Here is a 25,093-nt window from a genome sequence, read left to right as displayed (position 1 = left end):
TGGGGCTATAGTAAGTCTGCTGGTAAGCAACCAGGGAAGTTAGTGAACAGGAGGAGCTAATGGAGTTTTGTTTGGGAGTTTGAAGGAGGCTAGATATACTTGACATTCTTTAAAACCTCTTTTAAACTAAACTAAGACCAAAACTACCTGAATTAAATAAAAACCCTGTCAAGAATCTAATTGTCTGTAGGCGGAATTGCAGGCAGAAAACCAGCCGCAGAATGGGAGTTATCCTGATTATTGCACCCAATACCACATGTATGATTATCTGCCCTATGGACGAGTGGCATATATGACGCAAGGAACTCCTGGCCCTCAGAGACTACATACAGGCTTTGGAGGTCAGGGTGGCTGAATGGGAGGAGCTAAGGGAGGCTTTCTGGGCCACTGTACAACTCTCTCACCTCCTTTCAGACAGCTCCTGACTGTGTCTAGACTAGCCCCCTTCTTTGAAGGGGGCATGGTAATCAGGTTTAGCGGGGAATAGCAATGAGGCGCTGCAATGAATATGCAGCAGCTCATTAGGTTAATTTTCGCCATGGCAACTTCAGAGTTGCAAACTTCCAAGTGCCAGCATGTCGTGTAAACAGGCAAAACTTCAGAGTCTCAGTATGTGAATGAGATGATAGTATAGGGAGGTGGGGTTTAGATTAACTAGAAATGGAGTTCATCTGGCAGCTTTCTCTGTCTCTTATAGTTAGAGGAGTGACCACCTTACTTTGGCATGTGTCTTTCCAAAGCCATTTTATACGTGTGTACCTAGGCAGCAAAGGGGACTATGGTAATCTGGAGACTAGAGATGAAGCAACAGAGAAATTTTTACTTGTTCAGAATGTAGCAGCCCTACCTCCTTAGCAAGTAAAACTACAGAGAGTGCATCACCCCAAGTGGGCCAAAAACTTCTCTTACTTCCAGTTTGCTTCCTGTATCAGTTCAAGTTTCTGGTCTTCATCTTTAAAACCTTCAGTGGGTTGAAGCCCAGCTATATCACCTTCTCCATTCATGATATACTTAGAGTTGCTTCCTTGAGAGAGAGACAGAGAGATGGCCATGCTAGTCTGTAATCTATCAAAACAAAAAAGCTGTCATGTAGCACCCTAATAAATTATTTTGTTGGTCTTTAAAGTGCTACATGACTATCTTTTGTTTCTTCCTGGAGAGAGTGCAAGTGATAATGTCCAGTCTAAAGTTCTCAAAAGTTAGAGGTAAAGCTATTGTTCATTAAAGAAGTTTGACTTAAGTAGTTTATAGGACCGAATAAGACTGAACCCAAGTCTGACAGTTTTCATAGAAAGCTGAAGGATACATCTCTTTGCAAAAAAACTTTGTTACAATAACCAGCAGGTGCAATATAAAACAAAAACACAGTAAACAAAGCTGCTAACTTTGGGAGAGATGAAGAATAGAACGCATTATCACGTATAGTAAGAATATCTTGAGGATTTTTTAAGGTAAACGATATACGTGAATGTTAGGGTGGTGATGTTTGAGAATTACAATCTAGATAGATACAAGCTGCAAAGCCCCATGTGGAAAAGCAGCTGATCATTGATGAGCTTTCTTAAAAGCCTCTCCCCTTTATAGAAAGAGACACAGCTGTGAACCATTTTAATCACAGCTTTCAGTGGAATTCATGGTTATACTCATATGTATGCATCACCTTCTGTAATTCCAAATGCATGGAATATATAGCTATGTTGAACTGCTTGAAGGAAACCTCATGTATAATCCACAATTTGACATTTTGCGCTTACATAGTGCCTTTGATCTGAGGATATGCAGGGACTGATCCCACAGTTCTTGTGCAGACAGAATACCCATTGAAGTTGAAGTGGTTCAGCAGGTCAGTGCTGGGATTATGGGATTTGGACCCACAAAGAATGGCCATGCTCCACCACTTTTGTGAGAGGTTGTTAAGGATTATTGCTCCCTTTGACAGAAAGGAAATCAGAGGAAGAGTCAGGCTTATGGAAACCCCTTCGAATCATTGGACAGCAATTCTTTTCCAAGGGACTTATACTTGTACCTATGGCTATACAAGTTGAAGGCTCATTATAAAATAAAAAGATGGTTTACACTATAAGACTAAATTTTCTGAAATTTTAACTAAATTTTCTAGCAGACATAACTACAAAATAGCTTCTTGCTTGTGAGAATGTAAAAACCCACAGCCTGTTTCCAGTAAGCTCAAAGATCCTGTCTACACTTACAAAGATTTTTCACTTTTATTAACCCTGGCTCAGATCCATTGTTACTTAGGTGGGCCACTGGCTGTTGTGGGAATTTTTAAAAAATGGTGATTATGGAATTCTACTGAGAGCAGTTCAAATCAAAGTGGTGTTGAAAACAGTGACAGCAGTTTCTGACAGGATAATGTGAGGAGCTTCAAGTGTTGCTCACATTGGTGGGCATAAACTAATGTTGGCCATGTTCAGTAATTTAAAAAAAAAAAACTTTTCCTGATAAGAGTCGTAATTTTACAATGTGATGGTCTTGCAAATGCATGTGAATAGAAAATTTTCATCATGTTGTTTTTGAGAAATCTAAACATTTTCTGAGTCCCCAGGCAAATACAGTTTACCTTTACTCCCCCACAAATCAAATGAGAACTGGTATGTTGTTATAGAGGTCTCTTGCATTAATTTTTAAAGGAAGAAAAAAGAAATTGCTTTTTTAAGTTCGGGAAAAAAGGCAAAAACAGAATAACCTTCAACAGTTCAGGAGGGGGTTATTTTTTGTGCAAATGTGGGTAGATTAAGGGGCTGAAATGAATAGGATGTCTGTTTCTGACAATGTAATATAGTAGTTAGTTTATTTTGTACCATAAACATGAAGAACAAAATATTACAAAATAAATATTCAGTTACGCTGCTACTGTAATGTTTTATCTGGAGCAAGAGACAAAGGGAAGTCATTACTATGCTACAGCCATCTGTTCTGTGGCTCTAAAAGTTCAGTTTGATGTGTGAGAATGTGCGATCTTTTCAGCAGTGAAAAAGAAAGATGGGTATTCACCAACTAGAAGACAGTAACAGATTCTGCCAGTTTTGGTTGCTTGGTTGTGCCAAGTTTAAAGGACATGGGAGAAAATTCCTATAAAGGAGTAGTTCCATTTTGTGGATATGATGACAATGTCTACACAACAGCCGAACTTCAAAATAAGCTACACAGTTTGCACTATGCAAATTGCATAGCTTATTTTGAGTCAATTTCAGCATGTGGTACTGTCTCACTGGTGCCACGTGCTGAAATAAAGCGCTATTTCGAGACCGCCCTGTACTCCTCCTGCAATGAGGCAGACAGGGATAACAGGTGCACTATTCTGGTATCTCAAAAACTGTTTCAAGACAATGGGTGCATTTCTTAGACATGGGCAGCTATTTCAGGATACTGCCATATCCCGAAATAGCACCCGCCGTGTAGACATAGCCTTAGGGTCCAGAAAGCTCCCAAAAAGATACTTTGGGGGAAAGAGATTGCTTTGTGCTTTCCATCATTCTACAACATCTGATGCTGCAAATTCCTTTCTTCATTTATATTTTGCCTTTTGTTACCCTAATGTAGTGCTCAATACATGCTTTTTATTTTTCAGCCCATATCTTTAAGATTGTTAAATGGTTTCCGCCTCTCTTGGAATTTCTCAATCTCTGACCTCTTGACCTGAAAAAGAATTGTGGTAATAAAGATAATTTTAACTCCCTTGTTGTGTCTAAGTGTTCTCTGATGCAAGATCACTGAGACCTATAAGTATCATCAGGTTGTTCAGGTATATGTGGATCTTCTGTTCCTTTCATTGTTTAAACTTTAGACCTCCTGAGATTTGGAACTAATGCTCAGTGGAGAAAGATACTGATAAACTGAGCATAAATCTTGTTTTTCCTCAGAGCCCCCTCTTTGAGGACTTGATACCTCTTTGAAACAAACTGCCCCTCAGACCTAAGCCATGTTTGGCTATGTGGTACACCATCTTGTCCTGTCTATATGAGCCTATGTTTGCAGTAATATTTTACCAGGAATATGGGAAACTGCAAGTATACAGACATTTGCCAAAATGACATTTGCCTTTGCTCCATCTTCTGTATTGTAGTAATTATTATACTCTTCTGTATGTCATCGAGGACGGCTGAAAGAAATGCTGAACCCCTGGGCAAGGTGTGGGAGTAGCTCTTGGCCCCCAGAAGCATCCAAGGCTCTGATCCAAGGGGCAGGGTTGGAGGGGCTAGCCTTCCACAACCCTTCAGCTCTGCCCAGCCTGCACCACCTAGGGTTCTGGTGCTGATTTAAAGGGCCTGGGGCTGCCCCACGTTACTGCTGGCCTGGCATGGTGTTGCCATGTAGGTGCAGAGCTAGGCCACAGGTAATGGTCAGATGGTGCATGCATGCCCATGGCATGCACAAGCCACTGCCACTGCTGTGATTTCAAAGTGGCAAGGAGCCCAGGATGGCCCAGAGTTCCCCTGCTGAGCCACTAACACAGTTTAAGTTGTCGTGATTTAAAAGCGGCAAGAAGCTCCCAGCTGTTTTCATTGCTACCCAGGCAGTAATGGGGGCTGGAAGTAGTCAGTCCTTTTAAGTTGCCTGAGCCCCTGAGCAGTTGCCTCCTCCCTCAATCACTCCTGTTGGCACCCTGCTGTGACCAAGTGACTTATCTTTTATGATACTGAAAGATAACTGAATTTTTTTTGCCTGTGCTTCTTTGACAGCCACGAACTGTTGCGGGTTTTCGAGGAACAGTACGATATGCCTCAATCAATGCTCACAGAAACAGGGTGAGTATTTGTGCTTACATCACACCTGTCTGAGCTTTCTAGAAAATAAAAAGCACTGTCTATTGAGTTTATAGTATAAAGCTTTCTTCATTTTCTATGTCTCTCTTTAATTATCATATAGAAAGATGTTAAATTGTGGGAAATATTTAGGAAAGAGTCAAACACTTTCATGCTCCTGTAAATAACTGAATGTCTTTTCTTTATAATGGTGTTCTGATTGCAGAAATAATTTATATTTGTTTTAATAATTACCATCACTGTTTTACTTGTGCCACAGGATAGTAGAACAGGAAAAATGAGATCACCAAGTGATAATATTATATTTACAATATATTCCACTTACCATGATCTCAGTATATTAGAGAACTTTGAACAAACTACTGCTGCCAGTGTGGTGATGTTTCACTTCACAAGTAAAATGATGTAAATCACTGTAATTCTATTTTAACGTTTTCTCCTCCAGTTTTTTTCTAAGTTTTTTTTTCTTCCAGCTAAAGTAATTAGAAAAGGGAAGGTGGTTTTCCTACTGGCAATATTATCACAATCTATTTTACAGTTTTTCTTCTAATCAGTTTTATTGGGACTATACAACATTTAAAGTGTCGAGAGCCATGCAGGGTCTACTAAAGCCCATTAGTTTTGATTGTGTTGCAGTAAGATATAGTACAGTACTTAGCAGGAGTAACAACATTTCATCCCTTTTCTTTTTCACAGGAAATGGGAAGGCATGATGACCTGTGGTCCCTGTTTTACATGTTAGTAGAGTTTGTGGTTGGACAGCTGCCTTGGAGAAAAATAAAAGACAAGGTAAATTCTGGAAATAAGGACCTCAGTTTATGTCTATACTATAAAATAAAATCAAATTTATCAAAGTCAACTTTGTAACGCTGGGTTTTATAAAGTTGAAGTTGAGTTTCCACACCTTCCCCACAAAGTTAGCTTCATGCATCCCCACTAAGTTGCCAAAGTTTGACTGTTGCAGCAGTGCATTGTGTGAACGTATCCCACAGTTTCCTCAGCCCTGTGGCATTCTGGGTTTTTTTTGATGGTGTGTTGTGACAGTGTGACTGTCACATTGTAAAATAAAGTTTAATGCCTTAAAATCGACTTTATGGTGTAGTGTAGACATAGATGTAGATGAGCACTTCACAGAAACACCTTTATGAAAAATCTACCCACGGATCATTGATTTATAAAGCTATAATGTTACATTTTACAGCTGTTTTCTTGTGATTTTTCTCCTCACTTCACAGTGCTAATGTAATGGCATAAAATGCTGTGGAGTGTTACAAATGGTCTGAATTTAGGGAATTTAGACAAGAACTCAGTTTTTACAGATGCATTATAGAAGTCAAGTATAATGTATATACATTAATCTGTGGCTCTATTTTGAAAGCAGTGTTTTTTGCCTTCACAAACCTTCTGTACAAAATTTCATCTCTAGTTTGATACTTCCTATGGGAAACAGATACTCAGTATTTGCTGTTAGACAAAATTAGCCAAGTAGTCATGTTGTTGGACAAAAGTCTTATGGGAGATATGTCAAGAAAAAGCAGTTTCTGATGGCCTGCACCCACTGTTTGTTTCAACATATTTTGAATGCGTGGCATAATCTAAAGCACTTTCTGATGAACCTGGCTATTTGGCTATTTGGGTAGATGAAGATGAGCCACACAAAGAACTGCTCCAGTTCTTCTGACCATGAAAACCACAAACTAACTGATAATAGCTTTAATAAAAATACTGAAAAAAGTCAACTTAGAGAAGTAATTATGTATCAGAAGTGAACCGAAATAGATGGAATAACAGTGATTTTAAATCTCTATTAATCTAGTGGAGTTGTGATATCTAACTATAATCAGTAGTGTCAAACAGCATCAAAACACATGCACACACAGAAAATTGTATTAGCTTTTAAGTATTCAGTTGGAGGTCTTAAAAGACATTTTACATCGGTGCTAAGGCTAGTGGCAGGATCTCTGGTCTTGCCCTAGCCTAAAGAATTTTTTTCACACCCTTCAACTCTAATCCAAAATATTATACTTAATGCCTGTGATTTATGGTGTGAATATTCTGCAGTTGGAGAATGAAGGTGTGCTGATGCTTTTGTGCTAACTGTTCCTAGGAGCAAGTGGGCTCCATAAAGGAGAGGTATGACCACAGGCTCATGTTGAAACATCTCCCTGAAGAATTTAACATCTTTCTAGATCACATCTCCAATTTAGATTATTTTACAAAGCCTGATTACCAGGTAAGCCTATTGCTTCCTTGTCTTGCTCATATTCAATTAATCATGTTTCACCTTTTTATCATAATTCTCCTTCATTTGATGGCATCCTGTATCATAATGATAAAGACTCTCCCAGTATAGAGCTGTTTGAAGGGCCTTCAGGTACTTCATTGAAGTTTGGCAGTCTGGTACTATGAAAGTTGGAAGGCTACAGCATTGATCTGCTGGATGTCCCGAAATGAGCCATGGTATTTGTCATCTAGTTTTTGTGAAGGCTGGATAGAGCCAGGGTGCTGGGTGGTTAATCTACAATTGTGGGGGGGAGGGATTCCCATCAGACTGAGATCTAAAAATCATTTGTAATCCTTTTGGGCTAGTTCTGTGTTGGCTTTGAACTCCTTCTTGATGCAATACAGGTGTTCAGCTAAGTTGGATGCTGCTTTGTTTGGTAAGCAAACAAAGTGTTGCAGTCATTCGTCACTAAATTCCATAAAATCAAAATCAGTATAACTCTGGTCAAACTTTCTGTTCTTCCTTTGTTTCTTCCTACTTGATTCTGTATTGTCTATGGTTGGATGATGATTAGCAGTACAAATGTGAGGATGTTTTAAAAGCCTGTCACTTTTCAGTGTAAATTACTCCTGTTCTGTAAAAATATATTCCGTTTCCTTCTGCCAAAGATATTTCAGATATTAAAAAAACAAAACAGATATCACTGTTCATTTGCAAAACACTGAGATTTTTTACATTAAAGCTTTCGTCATGTGAGCATTACAATGTTGTTCATGCCCCATGGAATATGTTGTGTAAACAGAAATAGGCAATTTTTCAGTTTTAATTATGAGGCAATGCAGATATATCCAATGAAACTTTCTAAAATTTTCTGCAACCTATTAGTCATTCCTGGTGTGCTGATATGTCTCCCCCTTCCCACAGAAGCCCATAGTGATTGAAACTCCCACATTTCTTCACAGACAATCTGATGAGCTGATTTCTTCATAGATACTGATGGCTTCCCTTGCACCACCCATATGGGCCTCCCAATGTTTTCCTTTGCTTCCTTTTCCTGTACAAAGTACAGCTTTTCCCCCCTCCACAAACCATATAGCTTGTCTTGAACTGCTGAATGAATATTAGAATTTTTTATACTTCAATTTTTTTAGGATTTTTTTTTTAAAGAAGTGGTTGAAAATACCAGTACAAGAAGCAATTAAGCTAGTTTATAATTTTCAAGATAAATAGAGTTAGTGCACCATTGTGAACCACAGGAAGGGGTATTTGTTGATAAATTTTGTCTTTTTAACAATTAATTGTCAGATAAAGTCTTAAAGGAGAACCAGATGTTAGAAAAGTCTTAAGGGGAAACTGAGTTTGGCATGCTTTGTCTTTCTTTTATTCAAAGAAAGAAGAATTAATCATTTCCTTTCTTTATTTGTAGCTTCTCATGTCTGTGTTTGACAACAGTATGAAAACTTCTGGAGTCATTGAAAGTGACCCTTTTGACTGGGAGAAGAGTGGAACTGATGGCTCTCTGACGACAACAACAACGTCAACCACTCCTCAGTTACATACTCGCCTGACCCCCGCTGCAATTGGGTATGTTCTGGCATTTCCCATGTTAACCTAAAAAGCCAGCCTGTTAGCACCAAGGAGAAGTAATTTGTTACATCTGTTTCTTGGAGTGTTAACTACTAGGATATTGCAGAATACTAGGTCTCCCTTTGCTCACTCTTGAGCGTCTCCTTCCCAAAAAAAAAAAAAGTATGGCTGTTCTTAAATATACAGTATGTGGAGAATGTTGGCATGTGTGTGGATTAGGAAATCATTTTATAAGATTCCTATTCTCTCCTCCACTTTTAGCCAAAGCTTTGCTGAGAACCTCGGCTTGATCCCCAGCCCAAACTCAATGAAAAACTTCAGTTGCCTTCAGTGGGTTTTAAATCAGGTCACTAAGGAGGACTACTTGCAAATCTGAGAGGCAAAGATGAAAAGTATTGTACTTTTATGAACATGGTATAATAGAATTTGATATAAAATATAAATATATGTTCATCAGAAGGTGTCTTTGACATAAAGAAGCAGGAAGAATGTGATTTCCAACATCAGAAAGTAATTGGAAAGTCAGTAGGAAAACAGCTTTTAAAAGGTTTTCTTCATTCTCAAAACTGAGTTACATATATGCAGTTTTATAGTACGATATTTCATTTTTGAAATTTTTGACACTGCAGTCTTTGCCTTGAGCATATCAGTATACCAGAGTAATTTCCACTGCATTATTTCTCACTTCATCCTCTGTAGAATAGCCAATGCCACACCTATCCCAGGAGATTTGCTGCGAGAGAATACGGATGAGGTATTTCCTGATGAGCAGCTCAGTGATGGGGAGAATGGTATCCCTGTTGGAATCTCACCAGAAAAACTGCCAGAATCCCCTGGGCATCAGCGTCCACAGGAAAAAGATGTCTGGGAGGAGATGGATGCCAACAGAAACAAAATAAAGCTGGGGCTCTGTAAGGTACTTATATAACTGCAGTGGAAAAAACTTCTTTTGGCAATTTTCTGGAATCATCAGGAGCATGATAATATGGCATAATGAGTAATAGGAGAGCATATGGGGATCAGAGTGGTCCTTGTACTCTAAGGCATACTGAGGTGATCTATAGAGTGAGGTGCTTTTAGACAACTGCTTTTAATTTCTAATAAATATTTCTCCGTATCGTAAAGCTACCCTGTAGGCTTTTGTTATGTCTACACAGCAGCCTTATTTTGAAATAGTCACTGTGCCTCCTGCAGCAAGGTTTACCAAGTTTGCAATAAAGCATCTGCTATTTTGAATTTATTTTGAAATCGCAAGTGTATAGTGTAGACGACTGCAAAGTTATTTCGACATAACAGTTGTTACCTCAAAATAAAATGGACATGTGGCTGTAGCCTTTGAGTGCAAGGGTATTGCATACCTCAGAGATGCATAAGAGTGAATTTACACAAAGACTAACCTGTCATTGGTTTAAAGAAAAAAGGCTTTGACCATAAAGCAATATGAAGAAGCTCTTAGGCCTCTGGATTCAGTGCGCTGTTGATGAGCGTTCCGGAAATAAGGAATGGGTATCAGAATACATCTAAAATTTGGGAAATATATTGTTTTCTTTCCGACTTCTTCCATATTGAGACTTAACCAAAACCACAGTATTGCTGGCAATTAATCTTTAATTTAGACTGATGCCTTAGAAGACAAATGACATGAAATATGAACGTCTGCTGAAGGAACATCATGTGAATTTTTTTTAGAGGATTACATATACTGCATACACTGTTGTATCTTGCATTATATCAGCTCTCCAATGAGTTACATTTTCATTTCTAGTGTACTTTATTTACACAGGCTTCTACAGAGGAGGAAAACAGCCATGGACCAGTGAATGGAATGCTTAATGCACCAAGCCTCGGTTCTCCAGTTCGAGTCCGCTCAGAGACCACTCAGCCAGACAGGGATGTCCCACTGATGCGAAAATTACGTGCAATCCACAGCTTTGAATTGGAGAAACGTCTGACCTTGGAATCAAAGCCAGACACTGATAAATTTCTTGAGACCTGGTAAAGAGAAAATTTCTCTCTCATTTCAATGCTTGGATCTTTTGCGGGGCTTGTTGGCTTACACTGTATTTTCTTTTTTGTAGTCCTCTATCCACAGACAGTGGTCAGTGCAAACCAGAAATGGAGTTGCTGGACTGTGCTTTTGCCAACTATGCCTAGTACAGTAATGTTTAGTGGATCTATAGTATTTGCTTGGAGGAATATCTCTTGCTTCTATCCCATTTTGCATTTTTGTTGAATCTGTATTACTATTTACACTAAGCTGCAAGTGTTTGTGACATTTTATAAACAATTAAAGAAGAGGTCCTAACCTCAAGGAATTATTAGTTTAAGGATCCATTTCTATCTCACTTCTGTTAATTAGCACATAATAACTAGTTCTGTTGATTTCAGTGGGACTACCCATAGAATTCAGTTCAACTCAACTTGAATAAGCATTACACAGTCAAGTACTAAATTAGGTGTAGGCATAGATTTCCTCCAGTAAGGTGGAATATATATGAGGATCAGGATTTATGTGAAATAAAGTAATGAGTTTGCTTGTTTCTGCAATACATTGTCAGTAGTTTCATTTTTATTTTACATTTCTAAAGTGGTGAGGAGTGCATTATGTAAGTGCTGCATCAAATTCCAATTCCTTTTTCTTATGTTCAAGGCTCTGCACAGTACTATTGCTTCCCGCCTCTCAACTGTCTTCTTCTGTTGTTTCCCCACTTAGCACTGTACTCTTCCAACATATACCCAAAGTTATGAGAAGAAGCAGCTGATGTGGTACATGGGTATTCTTATGACACCCTTGTTTTCCTTATCTTCATTTTTCATTTGATCCAGGAAGGGAAATGCTGAATCCAGGCTGAAATGTTTTGGCACTAATTCATGCTGAGGGCTGACATTCTCTCTTTCTAGTTTTCCTCTGACTTTTATCACCTTTCTGCCTCCTTCCCTTTTTTTCAATAACATTGCTGTTGAGCCTTTATTTGGCAGGTGTTATTGTTCACATGCAAAACATTTGGTTTCAGGCATCTTATTGCTTGTCTTTTGATCTGTAAGACACAATGACTGGCCCTGCACTCGCCATCTGATGCCACTTTGACTAGTATCTCATGCTCTGTTCTCTCTGACTTGCCCAGTTTAAATACACACATGAAATTTATATATGAATTCTTAAGAACTTTCTTTTGTTGACAAGAGATGTCAGCAGTAACTAGGATGTAGGAATTAATAAAAAATAATTAATTCCTAATTTTATCCCCATTCATCCCCCGTTTTCTTTGGCTTGTACAGGGAACTGCATGTTGTCCAGTGACTCTCACATGACTTACCATAGTCAAACCAATTGGTTGATGCTGCCCGTGCTTGCAAAGTAAAGTCTATGGGTTATTTTTGAGCTGTTTTTCCTCACATATTTTGAAGGTTTCAGCAGATGAAGTCTAGTTCTAAAAAGTGACAGGAAACACTGCGATCGATGCTCAGGCGAATTTATCTTGGCTCCTATGGCACAATTCAGATAATGTAGTTCATTCTTAACTAACTAACATGTAACTTTTTTCTCTCCTAAGCTTCCAGAAGATGCAGAAAGATGCACGTCCTGGGAAGGAAACTGCTATTGCTGCTCCTCCACCTTCTCTTCCTCAGAAAATATCTGTTCCAACTGTAGCTGCCCGCACTGATCATGTCTGGCATTATGATGAAGAATATCTTCCTGATGCTCCTAAGCCTGCTTCAGCCAGTTCTCCAGAACAGGTTGATGGCATTGTTAGTAATGGATTTGTGGCTGTCAATTTAAGCTCCTGCCGGCAGGAGGTTGATTCCAAGGAATGGGTGATAGTAGATAAGGAGCGGGATTTGCAAGATTTCAGGACTAATGGGGCTTTAGTGCAAAAAACAACCGGAAGTCCCTCAGATGAGGAGCCTGAGGTGCTACAAGTCCTAGAAGATTCCCCCCAAGAGGAACAGCTAAGACTGAGTACTTGGGCAGAAAATAATGTCCATACCAAGAATGAAGCCGTAAGTGTGGGGTTAAATCTAGCTGTGGATCATGCTACTGTTGCTTCCGAACAGTTTACAGATAAATTAGAATTTATGTCTAGAGCTGCCGGCCAGCTTCTTGCAGCCGCACCTGCAAGTCCAATGGAGGCACAAGCAGAAGGAGCCCTTACTCTGGTAAGAAAACTCATAGTTGTAATCATATCTTTTCATTTTTTCACTCTTTACTCAGAGCTATATGAGAATAACGCAGTAAATGAAAAGGCAGTGGCTAAAGTGCAAGCAGTGTTCTGGAATTTTTAGGTGATGGTATATGGGACATAATTCTGTACCAGGGATTTCTCAGGATCTACTACATTTGTGTCCAAATTCTGCAAGAAGTTTGTTACTGGTTTAACAGTGAACACACCTCAACAGTGGTCTTAGTTTAAAAACATGCATTAACAAGAACCTTTTAACCAATGGAATATACACATTGTATATACATGTGTATGGATGTATGTTAGGAGTAAATAAAAGAAAGTATAACAAATGTGTTATACTATGCAACTGCATGTTATGTCCTGTAGAGAACGTCTAAAAGGCAGAAGCTAGAATTACACGAGAGAAATAAAGTTCTTTGATCCCTCCATCCTATGATTAGTTTCTTTCTTCTCAATACCTTCTGCTGCTTTCTGCCTCTAAAACAAGTTCTTGGCTTCCTTCTTTGACTGGCTATAATTTGTTTATTGACCTTAGGGACTTCTAGTGCATGGACACTGTAGTATTTATGTTTCTACAATCTCATATCTTTTGCACCAGTTACAGTTCCCTGCAAGCTTCTCTAACTCCACTGATACTTCCCACTCCTGAAATAGTTCTGTAATTGCTTGCATCTGTCTCTCTCACTGAAATGTCTGCTAGACAGATTGCCCAAAAGATTTCTCTGCTAACTCTCCTGTTGGTGTGTTTCTCTTTTCTTTGTCATGTATCCCTCACCTGCACAGTTCACAGTAGTTTTTGTGCACCTTCACATATCTCTATCACCAAATAATGCTCCCTCAGACTTTTTCTCCCCTTTCTTACTCAGAGAGGCAGTGTTGTTTAGTGGTTAAACTAGGGTACAGGGACTCAGGACTTGGTGATTTTAGTTCTTACCTCTTACACTTGCTAGATCAAATGCTACTGTCTGAACACAAACTAAATATTACTCTTATGCCAGATAGAAAAAATATCTGGAGTACATTAAAACAGAAGCTATTTCTGTCACAACTTTATACCCCAAAACAAATAATACATGCCAGTATTCAGTTATCCAAATGTATGCTGTTTAAAATGTATGTAGCAGACTTGTTGAATTCACAATAATGTCAAAGACAAGGCTAGCATTAACTTAAATTGGTGCTTAATCAGGCCTAAAATAGTAAAGGAAATCCAGGGGTAGAGCAAAGCTTATTTGAATGCTGGTGATTTTAAAAAAATGTTTCTGGATAAGATGAGTGATAAGTTTGGCGACAGAATTGTTTGATGAAGTGGGTCTTTGCCCACCAAAGCTTACGCTCCAATAAATCTGTTAGTCTATAAGGTGCCACAGGATTTCTCATTGTTTTTGAGAATAGAGACTATGAAGGCTACCACTCTGAGAATTGTTGGTGTAATCATAAGAGCCTTAAATGCAACTTAATGATATTTTGTTGTTTTCTAATTTAATTTAGACCATGTTCCCCTGTGAAAAATTATGAAATAGGCAAAAGACAATTTTTTCTTATTGATGCAGATTTCAGTTATGTTGCATCAGTGACTAGGAGCAAAATTTGCACCAAAGAATATAATTTCTTCATAATAGTACAGAACCAAATAGTGTCAGTAAAAAGGAGTAAAATGCACCTAGATATAAAAAATAGCACAGTAGGTGGGATTGAGGTTGGGCCTGGGTAGGGTGCCCATATTTCCGTGTCCCCTCCTGCCTCCATCAGTCCCTTGGGAGCTGGGAAGGACACGGCAGCTGCCTGTGCTCTTCAGGAGCCTGGGGAAAGTGGCAGCCACCGGCCCTCCCCTGGGGAAATGGCAGCCCCAAGTGCTCCCTCGGGAGGCGGCAGCCACCAGCCCTTCCCCATAGCCCAGGGAAGCATCAGGGACACCCCCCAAGGCTGGAGGAAGTGACTCCCACCAGCAGGCGCAGCTTGTGGAAAAGAGCAGAGGTGGGCACGGGAAAGCCCAAATATGGGACAATTAGCCCCTTTTTAAAAATAAGTCAGGACATCTTTTTGGCATCCCAAATGTGGGACTGTCCCAGCCAGTATGGGACGGATGGTCACCTTAGGCCTGGGGGCAGGGGATTTAATTGAAGTTCTGAAACAATTCCGTTTCCTCCTTTGGGAAGACGATTCTGAACATTGTTCTAAGAACATTGAACATAAGATGCTTTCGACAATAAGGAATCACTTTGTCTTGTCCCTGTATCTGTTTCATGGTCCAGACCATGTAGCAAAGCTGAAAGATCAGAAATTATTTGGAAAAAATTATGTAGCTTTTTGCATTGCTTTTCCAATGATAGTCATAGCCTTGTGGCAAACTATAGGAAGTCAAAATTGACAGCAGATGTGTGTTTTCTGCACCCGCATTCCAGATTTCTGGTTGCTTATTTCCATAGCATTGCTTTTTTGTTTTCTTGTCATTGAACATCCCATCTGATTGTCTCCGGCATCTGAATTTGTTCTGTGTCTCTTGTGAAGAACTTATTGATTGAAGGTGATGAAACAGCTATGATTGTGTGTGGGAAGGAGAGAGACAGAGTACATGAATATAGAAAATTGGTAGAGTTGGTAAGTGGAAGGAGAAATATTTATGTAAGAACAGTAAGTGGGAAATGCACATGCACACAACCCCCCACCACCAAAACCCACAACAGAGCTCATTAGCAATAATATGGGGCCAGTGAAAACTGTCAGGATAATTGCATATGCTTGGGCACAACAGATCGTGAGACCTAGATCCAAGTGTATTCAGCCACTCCCACCAGAGGAGTCATACTATATAAGCTTACTTCAAATATTTTTCATTTTTAATCAAGTATTTTTTTAAAATATAATGAGAACGAATACCCATATGTGAAGTTGTAATATGTGTTGCTTAGTTATAAACAGGTGTTGGTCAGATTAATTATTTTATAATTATTTTGTCTATATTATAGATCTAGAGAGAGAAAGCACCTGCTAATAAGTTGCAACAAAAACTCCTGTTCAGACAAAACAATTCTTGTATCCCTTCATAGTCTGTTTGCCAGTTCAAATTAAAACAGGTTATACAATTTTACTTTTTCGTATCAAAGCACTTTTCCTATAAGTGGAAGAACACGTTTATGCATGGAGCATTTGGTTACAAGTCAGTCCAAAATATAGTTTTAAATTCCATGGGTTTATTGTTGCCATATTTTATAAATGTATTAACTCTCTCTGGGTTAGTTACTGTAGTGGTGATTAGTGCAATTGTTACAATCAGGAAAGTAACTATGTAAAATGCCACTTTCTTGCACAGATGATTTTCTTCCTCTGTGTCCAAGTCACAGCTGTTGGATTTACTGAAAAGAAAAAATATATATATATATTCCTCTTACCACTTCAGAAGCCTGGCAGCTAAGAGAAAATGAACTTGTTTCTGTTCTGCCTCAGTCATCAACAATCAATTTCATTCTTATTCTTTCAAGTCATTTTTTTCTCAGTTATAACCTTGCAATCCCATTGACTTCAAAGACTGTAGTGTTGTCCCTAGAGATAATTGAGAAGGAAAAGAGCACTTTATTTTTAGATCCTTGACTGTTCTTGTGATGTAACAGTTAAAAGATGTATTTAATCACCTGATCCACAAATTGAACAAATTAGAATTGGAAATCATTGAGAGAGAGAGAGAGAGAGACTGCATGCACTGAAACTGTAATTTTTACAGCTTTACTTTTTTGTTTACAGCCATACTCTATCACGTAGTTAGAAAACTGAATCTCTGAAATGACATTTTTCATGTTTTTGTGTTTGTCCAGTCTCAGTGATTTTTAAATTAGTTAAAAAAATGTTGTCAGGACTGATGCTCAATTTTAGTTGATTGTTTTCATGGCTGATAACCCCTGAAACTGTTTTTTATACATACGCTTTCACTTATCTGGATATCATTCATGATTTAGAGCTGCTGTTTCCACCGTAGAGAGAGTCTGAGTTTTGTTTGCTTCCTTCTGTCCTTTGAAAACCAAGGAGTGCTGTTGGGTTGCTGCAATACAGCATTCTGACTCAAGTTTACTCTGCTTTCATTACAGAGAATAGCTTTAGGCTTGCTGCTCTCCACTACAGAAAGCTTTAGTACGTGAATTTTATATCACAAGCCACTGGTAATGTCAGATGAATGACATATAGGTAGCTGTAATCAGTTTTCTTTCCTTTTAAAGAACCCTTTGGATATTGTATATTTAGAACATAAGAACAGCCATACTGGGTTAGACCAAAGATCCATCTAGCTCATTATTCTGTCTTCTGACAGTGACCACTATCTGGTGTCTCAGAGGGACTGAACAGAACAGGTAATCATCAAGTGACCCATCCTCTTTGCCCACTGTTAGCCCTGACCAACAGACTAGGAACGTCATCCCTGCCCATTCTGGCTCATAGCCATTGACAGACATACCTCCATGAATTTATCTAGTTCTTTTTGGAACCCGGTTAAAGTCTTGGCCTTCACAGCATCCTCAGGCACAGAGTTTTACAGGTTGACTGTGTGTTTTGTGAAGAAAGGCTTAATGTAGTTTGTTTTAAATCTGCTGCCTATTAATTTCATTTGGTGACCCCTAGTTCTTGTGTTATATATAGGAGTAAATAACACTTCCTTATTTGCTTTCTCTGTATCAGTCATGATTTTGTAGATTTCTATCGTATCCCCCCTTAATCATCTCTATTTCCAAGATGAAAAATCCCGGTTTTATTAATCTCTCCTCATATGGCAGCCATTCCATATCTAATCAGTTTTGTTTCACTTTTCTGAACCTTTTCCAATTCCAATATATCTTTTTCAAAATGAGGTGAACACTTCTGTACGCGGTGTTCAAGATGCAGGCATACCACAGATTTATACAGAGGCAATAGATATTTTCTGTCTTATGTATCTTTTTCTTTATGGTTCCCAACATTTGTTTGCTTATTGACTGCTGCTGCACACTGAGTGGATGTTTTCAGAGAACTGTGCACAGTGACTCCAAGCTCTCTTGAGTGATGATAGCTTATTTGGACCCTATCATTTTATATGTATAGTTGGGATTATGTTTTCCAATGTGCATTGATTTGTATTTATCAGCATTGAATTTCATCTTCCATTTTCTTGTCCTCTTATTCACTTTTGTGAGATCCTTTTGGAGCTCTTCACAGTTTGCTCTGGAGTTTACTGTGTTGAGCAATAGTGTACCATCTGCAAATTTTACCACCTCATTGATTCATTGATTCATAGCAGTGGACAATCTAAATGGTTGTAATCCTTCAATTAAACAGTTATGAGTTGCCAAAAGTGAACTATAAAGTCACTTCAGAAATCCTGTTAGTCATTTTCAAACACCAGTATTTATACCTCCCTTGGTTAGATACCTCTCTTTGGTAGAGGATATTCTTCCGTCCCTTAAGGTTGGTTTTGGTTTACAAAATAACAATAGAAACAGTAGTTGTCAAACCCTCTTAAAGGTTTTTGAGCTCTGAGGTAAGGAGAAGCTCCTTGAGATGAGATTCTAAGGCTTGGCCACAATGACCCTCAAGTGCAAAACTGTGGCATAATTTCAGTACTTGAGGTGTAGATTGTCCCTCTGGAACATAAGCACAACACTTATGACAGAAGAAGTCATTCTGCAGTTGGAACTCAATCATGTTGGGTACCCTCATGGTTCAGGCAGGGGGATATGTGGATTGCAAATGGGTCATTGTGGAGTAAGGAGTGGATGGAGGAAAATAAACTGCTGGCAATTGTCCCATTGACTATGCTGGACATCTTTAGCATAATAGCAGAGCACTGCCAGGCTCAAGATATTCATCTGTGAGAGACAGGATACTTGCCTTCTTGTTTCTTGTCCCCTTAGTAATAGGATACAACAAAGTTGAAAGGAGCAAGGAAGAGAGACCAACAAATCTGTTATTGGTTAAGGCATCTTGCAGTCCACATGCACTCCAGTTCTTATGGTCCATCAGGACTTGGAACAGATGCAAGGCTCCTTTCAGGAGGTGGCCTCACTGGAAGAGTCTGTAAGTCAGCTCTTTAACTCGAAAGCAACAGTAGTTCAACAGTTTCTGAAAGCATTCACCTGTGATTCTGATACCCGCAACTCTGCTTCTTCCAAACTGTGTTCCTGCTGGCCATGTCTACACTAGCACAAAACTTCAAAATGGCCATGCAAATAGCCATTTTGAAGATTAATAATGAGGCACTGAAATGCATATTCAGCACCTCATTAGCATGCTGCCAGACGCGACTCTTCAAAATTGCTGCTTTTCACTGCCGCGCGGCTTGTCCAGATGGGGGTCCTTTTCGAAATCCTCTTATTCCTATCAGCAGATAGACGTAACCACCATGTTCTGTCCAGGTTGCAAACCTGTTCCTACCTCATACTCAGCCCTGCTTCTACCTTGACCACAGTCTTGCCTTACTTAGGATAACCAAGCCCTGAAATTTGGCTCTGGTATCTATCCTGTTACTCCAGTTCTGGACCTAAGCTCTGTGTTCTAACCACAAAACCTGACCAGTGTTCCAACCATTGCCAGCCCCCTTTTGCTGTCTTTTTACTCGTGGAATGGGTGCCTCACTATATTTGTCTGTCTACTTTTTAGGTGCAACTATTTTGTGTAACTGTAAGAAAGTTGGGCCAGTCTGTTTCTTTCCCAACTATTATTGGAAACTAGTAATTTGAATGTGAAATTGGCAAAAGCATCCAGCTGGTCGCCTCCTGGGAGCATCAGAGTTCGTTCTGTTAGGAGTGTCTCAGGGTATGTACATGCCACAATTAGACATCTGTGCTAGCTGACTCAGGTCGTGGGGGCCAGGATGCAGGGCTGTTTAATTCTGGTGTAGACATTCAGGCCTGGGCTCTGGCATCCCAACAGCTCATGGGGCCCTGGAGCTTGGGCTCCAGTCCAGTCCCACAGGTCTACACAGCAGACCTTTTATTTTGGAGTTCTTTCTCTTTTAATTTTAAGTTATGTTCCTTGCTTACATTTCCTTCTTTACATGCTGCTGTTCAGACAGGCTGGGCATAGGTGGCTTTTTTTTTTTTAAGTGAATGACAGATGTATGTTTTGGGTACTGAAATTCTAGTAGTGATGCTGCTAACACCTTCTCCTTGGAAACTGTGCAATACATCCACTGCACTCTCCATATCCATTCACAATAGGAAGAGAAATGGGATTTCCAAATAACAATGGAAATGAAAAAATAGCAGTAACAGATAAAATCAAATCCAAGAAACTTAAAAAGAGAGTTTTCCATGTCTCTTTTTTCTTATTTTCTCTACAAGAAATTGAAAAAGAGATAAAAAAAATAATCTCATCTGATGACTTTCAGCAACAGGTATTCACCAGTATTGCTTCTTTGCATATGATGACTTGAAAAGATTTAGCTGGCTTCAGAGTTGTGCATGTTGCTCCCCAGATACGTGAACTTCTCTAGTTTGATCCCATCTACACTGATCTTCCTTCCTATTTTCATCTCCAGACACCACTGTCTTAGTTTTATTGATGTTCATAATCAGTCAGTGCTTCTTCCTTTCCTCATTTAGCACCTGCACCATTCTCGCTAGCTTCTCTTCATGTTCCTCGATGATAACTATATCATCTGCAAACCTCAAGTTGTTAATTCTTATCCTGTGTACTGATATCCCTTCTACCTCTTCCTTGATCTTGTCCATTGCTCTCCCTAGGTGTGTGATGAAGATGTTTATGTATCTAGGGAGCAACGTGATGTATGATCTAGATTGTAAGAAGGAAGTAGCAACTAGAAATGGCAAAAGGAAGGGTGAGTTTGAAGGCAATGGATAAGATCTGGAAAAGCAAAAGGATTAGCTTAGGAATGAAGCTGAGCATGTTGAAAACTTGTGTATTCAGCAGCATGTTGTATGGATGTGAGCCGTGGGTGATGACAAACAAAGAGAACAATATTTGCATTCGAGAGGAGTTGTTCTAGAAAGATCCTGAGAATAGGATGGATGCAGAAAGTCACCAGTGAGGAATTATATAGGAAGATACAGCTGAAAGAGAACCTACTGTAGAAGGTTATACAAAAGAAGCTACAGCTATTTGGGCATATCTACAGAAAGAACAAAAGCTGAAAAGTCAAGACCCTGGTATTCAACATAATGGGTGGTTTGAATAGGAGAGACAGACCCCACAGAGAATGGGTAGATCATATAGTAGATTGGTGCGGAGCTAGTCTACAGAAACTAAATCACTCTGTACTGGACAGGGAAAGATGGAAGGAAATAATGAGGGAGGCATTGGACACCAGTGGGAGTTGAGCCCGTGGGAGTTGAGCCCATGGTTGATGATGATGATGATGATGAGAGTTGTGTAACCCAGGGCTATAGGGTTTAGTGGAGCTTTGTCTGCCCTAAGTGCAAAGGTGTTTCAAAAACGATTAGCTGGAAGGTTTGGTTCTTGCAGTTCCTGTATGTTGCCTATTCCATACACTACAGCCATCCATGCTCTTTCCAAAGTTTGTTTTGCCTATTGGTTGCAATATTTGGGATGAAATCTTAAGATCAGGTCTGATCCAGACAATGGAGGAAGCCACTATTGCGATAGCGTCAGCATTTTGGTTTGTCCCTCTAATTTCATGCCATGATTTGGAAATTTCCCAGAAATCACTGCTTTTAGCCTCATAGCTTATCCTTAAGAGTTTAGTGCTTCAGAAGTGTCATTGTGCTTTGGTACGACCACAGTTGTAAAGCATGCTGTGTAGTGATCTGCCAAATAGTTTGGTCAAAAAACATCATTGCCATGTTAGACAATTGCAATGACCAGTGAGATGATCAACAATTCCATGCATACTTTATCTTTGCATCTGTTTCTTTGCTTAATGTTTCTCTGTATCCTGTATGTATATTTGCTGGGTATCTGAATGATCACCAAAGAGAAAAAGGATGCTCATTTCTATTGTGATATTAATTTTTTTTTAAAATATATGATGAATCTGAAGGCTTTGGATTTTATATACATCTTAAATTATCATATTTTAGACTGAAAGAGAGATTTGGTTCTGGCATGGTAAGAATACAACACAGGAGCAGGTCAAAAATAAATTGTTGAAAATAGTATATTTGAAAAAAAATTTTCCCCACCATGTTGTTCTCACAGCTCAACTCATCTCTCATGCTGCATTTCTCCACTCCAAGAATTTCAAGTCCCATCCACTGCACCCTGAGCCCTATAGCCCTTCTGTCTTCCCACTTGGACCCTAAGAAAGAGGCTGGGTTACCCAGGAATCAGTCAACAGAGAGCCGTTCCTCCTCTTCCCGCTCAACTGGCCGTAGGCAACTTCCTGTCATCCTCAGTGGCAACAAGTTTCCCCCTGTCATTCGCATCTCAAAAGCACAACTCCAACAGGTGAATACGTCTTCATCTTCATAAAAGCATTTGCACTGTCAGTCATTTGCTAAGTTGTAAGGTTCAAAGCTGCTTTGCAAAGCACAGTAAAGCACTAATCTTGCTGCTGTAAAATACCTCTTGGGAAAGGTTTTTGAGAAGATCCATTGAAGGAGCACTAGTGCATTTCATCAAAGAAAGAGTCAGAAACATTTCCTGAGAAAGATAAATCAGTACCACCAAAAGAGGTAAAAACAGAGTAAGCAATACTAATCTTTCAGAGGACAGGATAGTTAGAAACACCTAGAGGCTATTATTTCTGGAAAAGATAAAAGCAAGTATTGTTTGGGAAGTCATGATCAGGAGCTCCTATAGATCTACTGTTACTGGTGAGGATAGATTCAGGTCCCTCCAAGGTATTTCAGTGAGAAAAGATGGAAGCATAATCTAGGAACTGGAAATTTGATTTTAAAAATAAGGTCAAGAACTCTCCATTTGTGAAGTTGGGAACATTTAGGAACATCCAGTGAACTGTGAGGAAGGAATATACAATTTGGTCTGCACAGAAGAGTTTTAGTGTAGAAAAATAGTAACAGGAACCAACAGTGCGCTTTCTTTGGGAATCTGTAACATCTAGCAATCTAAAAACATTGCTTTGCCTCCAGTACGTAAAGTAATGTTGGGAACAATCAATGAGAAGTGCTAATGGCAAAGCTAATAGGGAAATGTGGGTCCTCAATGTTCTCTGCTATGTCCACATTTTGCAGCTTCTTTCCAGTAAGAAAGAAATTAGAGTTCAGAATTATACTTTGTGTCTCATAATTTGTGTTGTGGTCACAAAGATGATGTTTGAGATTTGCTAAGCAGCTTCAGCTTGCAAGAACTATTAAAGCAGTGTGATGTAACATTGATTGCACATAGATTCAAGCATCTCATCCCTCATTATTCTACCTTAAATGGTTAATCTAGACTAAAAAGAATTTCCATATTGTCTTCTGTTTCCTGCATATTTAGTATAAACATTATATAGCTATATTTGCTTTTTCTATAAAGGATGCACAAATTTGTTTTAATAGGTAGCTTCTCTCAGTAGTTTAATAGGACAATGATGGCAATAACAAGACAAGCAGTACTGTAGCTATATTTATATCAGAATTGTCAGCTAATCCAATAATCAGTATTTCCTCTTCAGCACAAAGCTGTTTTTCATCTTCACATAGAATGTGATCTCTTCTCAGCTCAACCCCAGCTGCTTGCAAATGGGCAGATGTGCTGCCAGGTAGAAAGTGCCAGGTCCGAGATTGCTTGTATTGTGAAACATTGGAAGTCAGAATACCCAGTTCATCATAATGGTTGAAGTGTATTTATTAGGAAGGAAAATGTTAGTGAAATAAACTCATTAAATGTTATGCTTTAATGCTGCAATGTTTCTTAGAAGTTACTTTGTATCCCAAGATGCAGATTGGCCTCATTTTCTTAGATGTACGTGTATAGTTTAGCTTCAGTTATTTCCATCACAGATATAAAGCAGTGTAAGTACAGTTAGCTACCATAGTACCCGATAGGTAGTTTTGTATATTTCTTTCCCAACAGTAATGTTTGAAATTTCTGACCTACCTGAGGGTTTGGCTTTCATCAGTTGCAGAAGGTACTACATACACAAAGTATCCTTGTTTTATTTGCAGTGAGCAGAGTCCCATTTACTTTTTGATGCACTGGACCTAGACTTGTATGTAATGTGGAAAGTAGGACAAATTACAAATGATGAATATAAGCAAACAATACAGATATGCAGGGGCAAGATTAGAAAGGCAAAGGTACAAAATGAGCTCAAACTAGCTGGAAACATAAAGGGTAACAAGAAGACACTCTATAAATATATTAGAAACAGGAAGACTACCAGGGACAGGGTAGGCCCCCACTACTCAGTGAGGAGGAAGAAAAAATATCAGAAAATTTGGAATGCATCCTAGAACACTCAAGGAGCTGCTAGAGGAGGTGTTTGAGCCTTTAGCTATCATCTTTGAAAAGTCATCGAAGGCCAGGGAAATTCCAGAAGACTGGAATAGGGCAAGTATAGTGCCCATCTTTAAAAAGGGAAATAAGTACAACCCAGGGCACTACAGACCAGTCAGTTTAACTTCTGTGCTGGGAAAAATAAATGGAGCAAGTAATTAAGGAATTGGTCTGCAAATATCTGGAAGAAAATAAGGTAATAGGTAAAAGCCAGCATGGATTTGCAAAGGACAGATCATGCCACGCCAATCTGATAGCATTCTTTTAAGGGATAACAAGTCTTGTTTAAGGGGTAAGGGAGGATGGATGTCATATACCTAGACGTTCGTAAGGCATTTGGTATGGTCTTGCATGATCTTATCAATAAATGAGGGAAATACAACATAGAGGTGGCTGCCACAAGGTGGGTGCATAACTAGCTGGATAACCCGTCTCAGAAAGTGGTTGTTAATGGTTTGCAGTCATGCTGGCAGGACATAACAAGTGGGGGTCTGTTTTGGGATCAGTTCTATTCAATGACTTCATCAATTATTTAGATATTGGCATAGCGAGTACACTTGTTAAGTTTGCAGATGATGCCAACCTGGGAGGGATTGCAACTGCTTTGAAAGATAGGGTCAGAATTCAAAGTGATCTGGAGAAATGGAGAAACAGGATGAAGTTAAATAAGGCCAAATGCAAAGTACTCCACTTAGGAAGGAACAGTTGGCTTCAAATATACAAAGTGGAAAGCAACTGTCTAGGAAGGAGTACTGCAGAAAGAGATCTAGGGGATCATAATGGACCGCAAGCTAAATATGAGTTAACAGTGTAATGCTGTTGCAAAAAGAGCAACATGATTCTGGGAAGCATTTAAAGAAGAGTTGTGAGCAAGATATGAGAAGTCATTCCTCTCCTGTACTCTGTGCTGATTATGCCTCAAGTGGAGT

General features: G+C 39.1%; 1 protein-coding gene and 1 long non-coding RNA gene across 7 annotated transcripts in view; one reads left to right on the top strand and one right to left on the bottom strand.

Moving 5' to 3' along the window:
- TTBK2 (tau tubulin kinase 2) overlaps nt 1-25,093 on the top strand; it is a 155,128-nt gene that overhangs the window by 106,632 nt on the left and 23,403 nt on the right. For 3 of the 5 annotated variants that reach the window (XM_074997083.1, XM_074997080.1, XM_074997079.1), the window contains exons 7-14: nt 4,704-4,769; nt 5,484-5,576; nt 6,895-7,020; nt 8,438-8,595; nt 9,298-9,514; nt 10,382-10,593; nt 12,153-12,756; nt 21,921-22,169. In XM_074997083.1, coding sequence (XP_074853184.1) covers nt 4,704-4,769; nt 5,484-5,576; nt 6,895-7,020; nt 8,438-8,595; nt 9,298-9,514; nt 10,382-10,593; nt 12,153-12,756; nt 21,921-22,169 — 1,725 coding nt within the window. The remainder of the gene's footprint in view (nt 1-4,703; nt 4,770-5,483; nt 5,577-6,894; nt 7,021-8,437; nt 8,596-9,297; nt 9,515-10,381; nt 10,594-12,152; nt 12,757-21,920; nt 22,170-25,093) is intronic. The other 2 variants (XM_074997082.1, XM_074997081.1) reach the window with 1 other exon arrangement.
- LOC142014478 (uncharacterized) overlaps nt 1-25,093 on the bottom strand; it is a 74,772-nt gene that overhangs the window by 42,446 nt on the left and 7,233 nt on the right. The window contains exons 2-3 of one of the 2 annotated variants that reach the window (XR_012645955.1): nt 16,175-16,325; nt 10,502-10,551 (exon numbers count right to left, since the gene is read on the bottom strand). This is a non-coding gene — a long non-coding RNA (uncharacterized LOC142014478). Of the gene's footprint in view, nt 1-10,501; nt 10,552-16,174; nt 16,326-25,093 lie in introns of those variants that run through there. The other variant, XR_012645954.1, reaches the window with a different exon arrangement.

Source organism: Carettochelys insculpta, chromosome 6 (assembly GCF_033958435.1).
Source record: "Carettochelys insculpta isolate YL-2023 chromosome 6, ASM3395843v1, whole genome shotgun sequence".
NCBI classification, from domain to species: Eukaryota; Metazoa; Chordata; order Testudines; family Carettochelyidae; genus Carettochelys; species Carettochelys insculpta.
The sequence above is the reverse complement of the archived record's forward strand: the minus strand, read 5'-3'. Positions and strand labels throughout refer to the sequence as shown.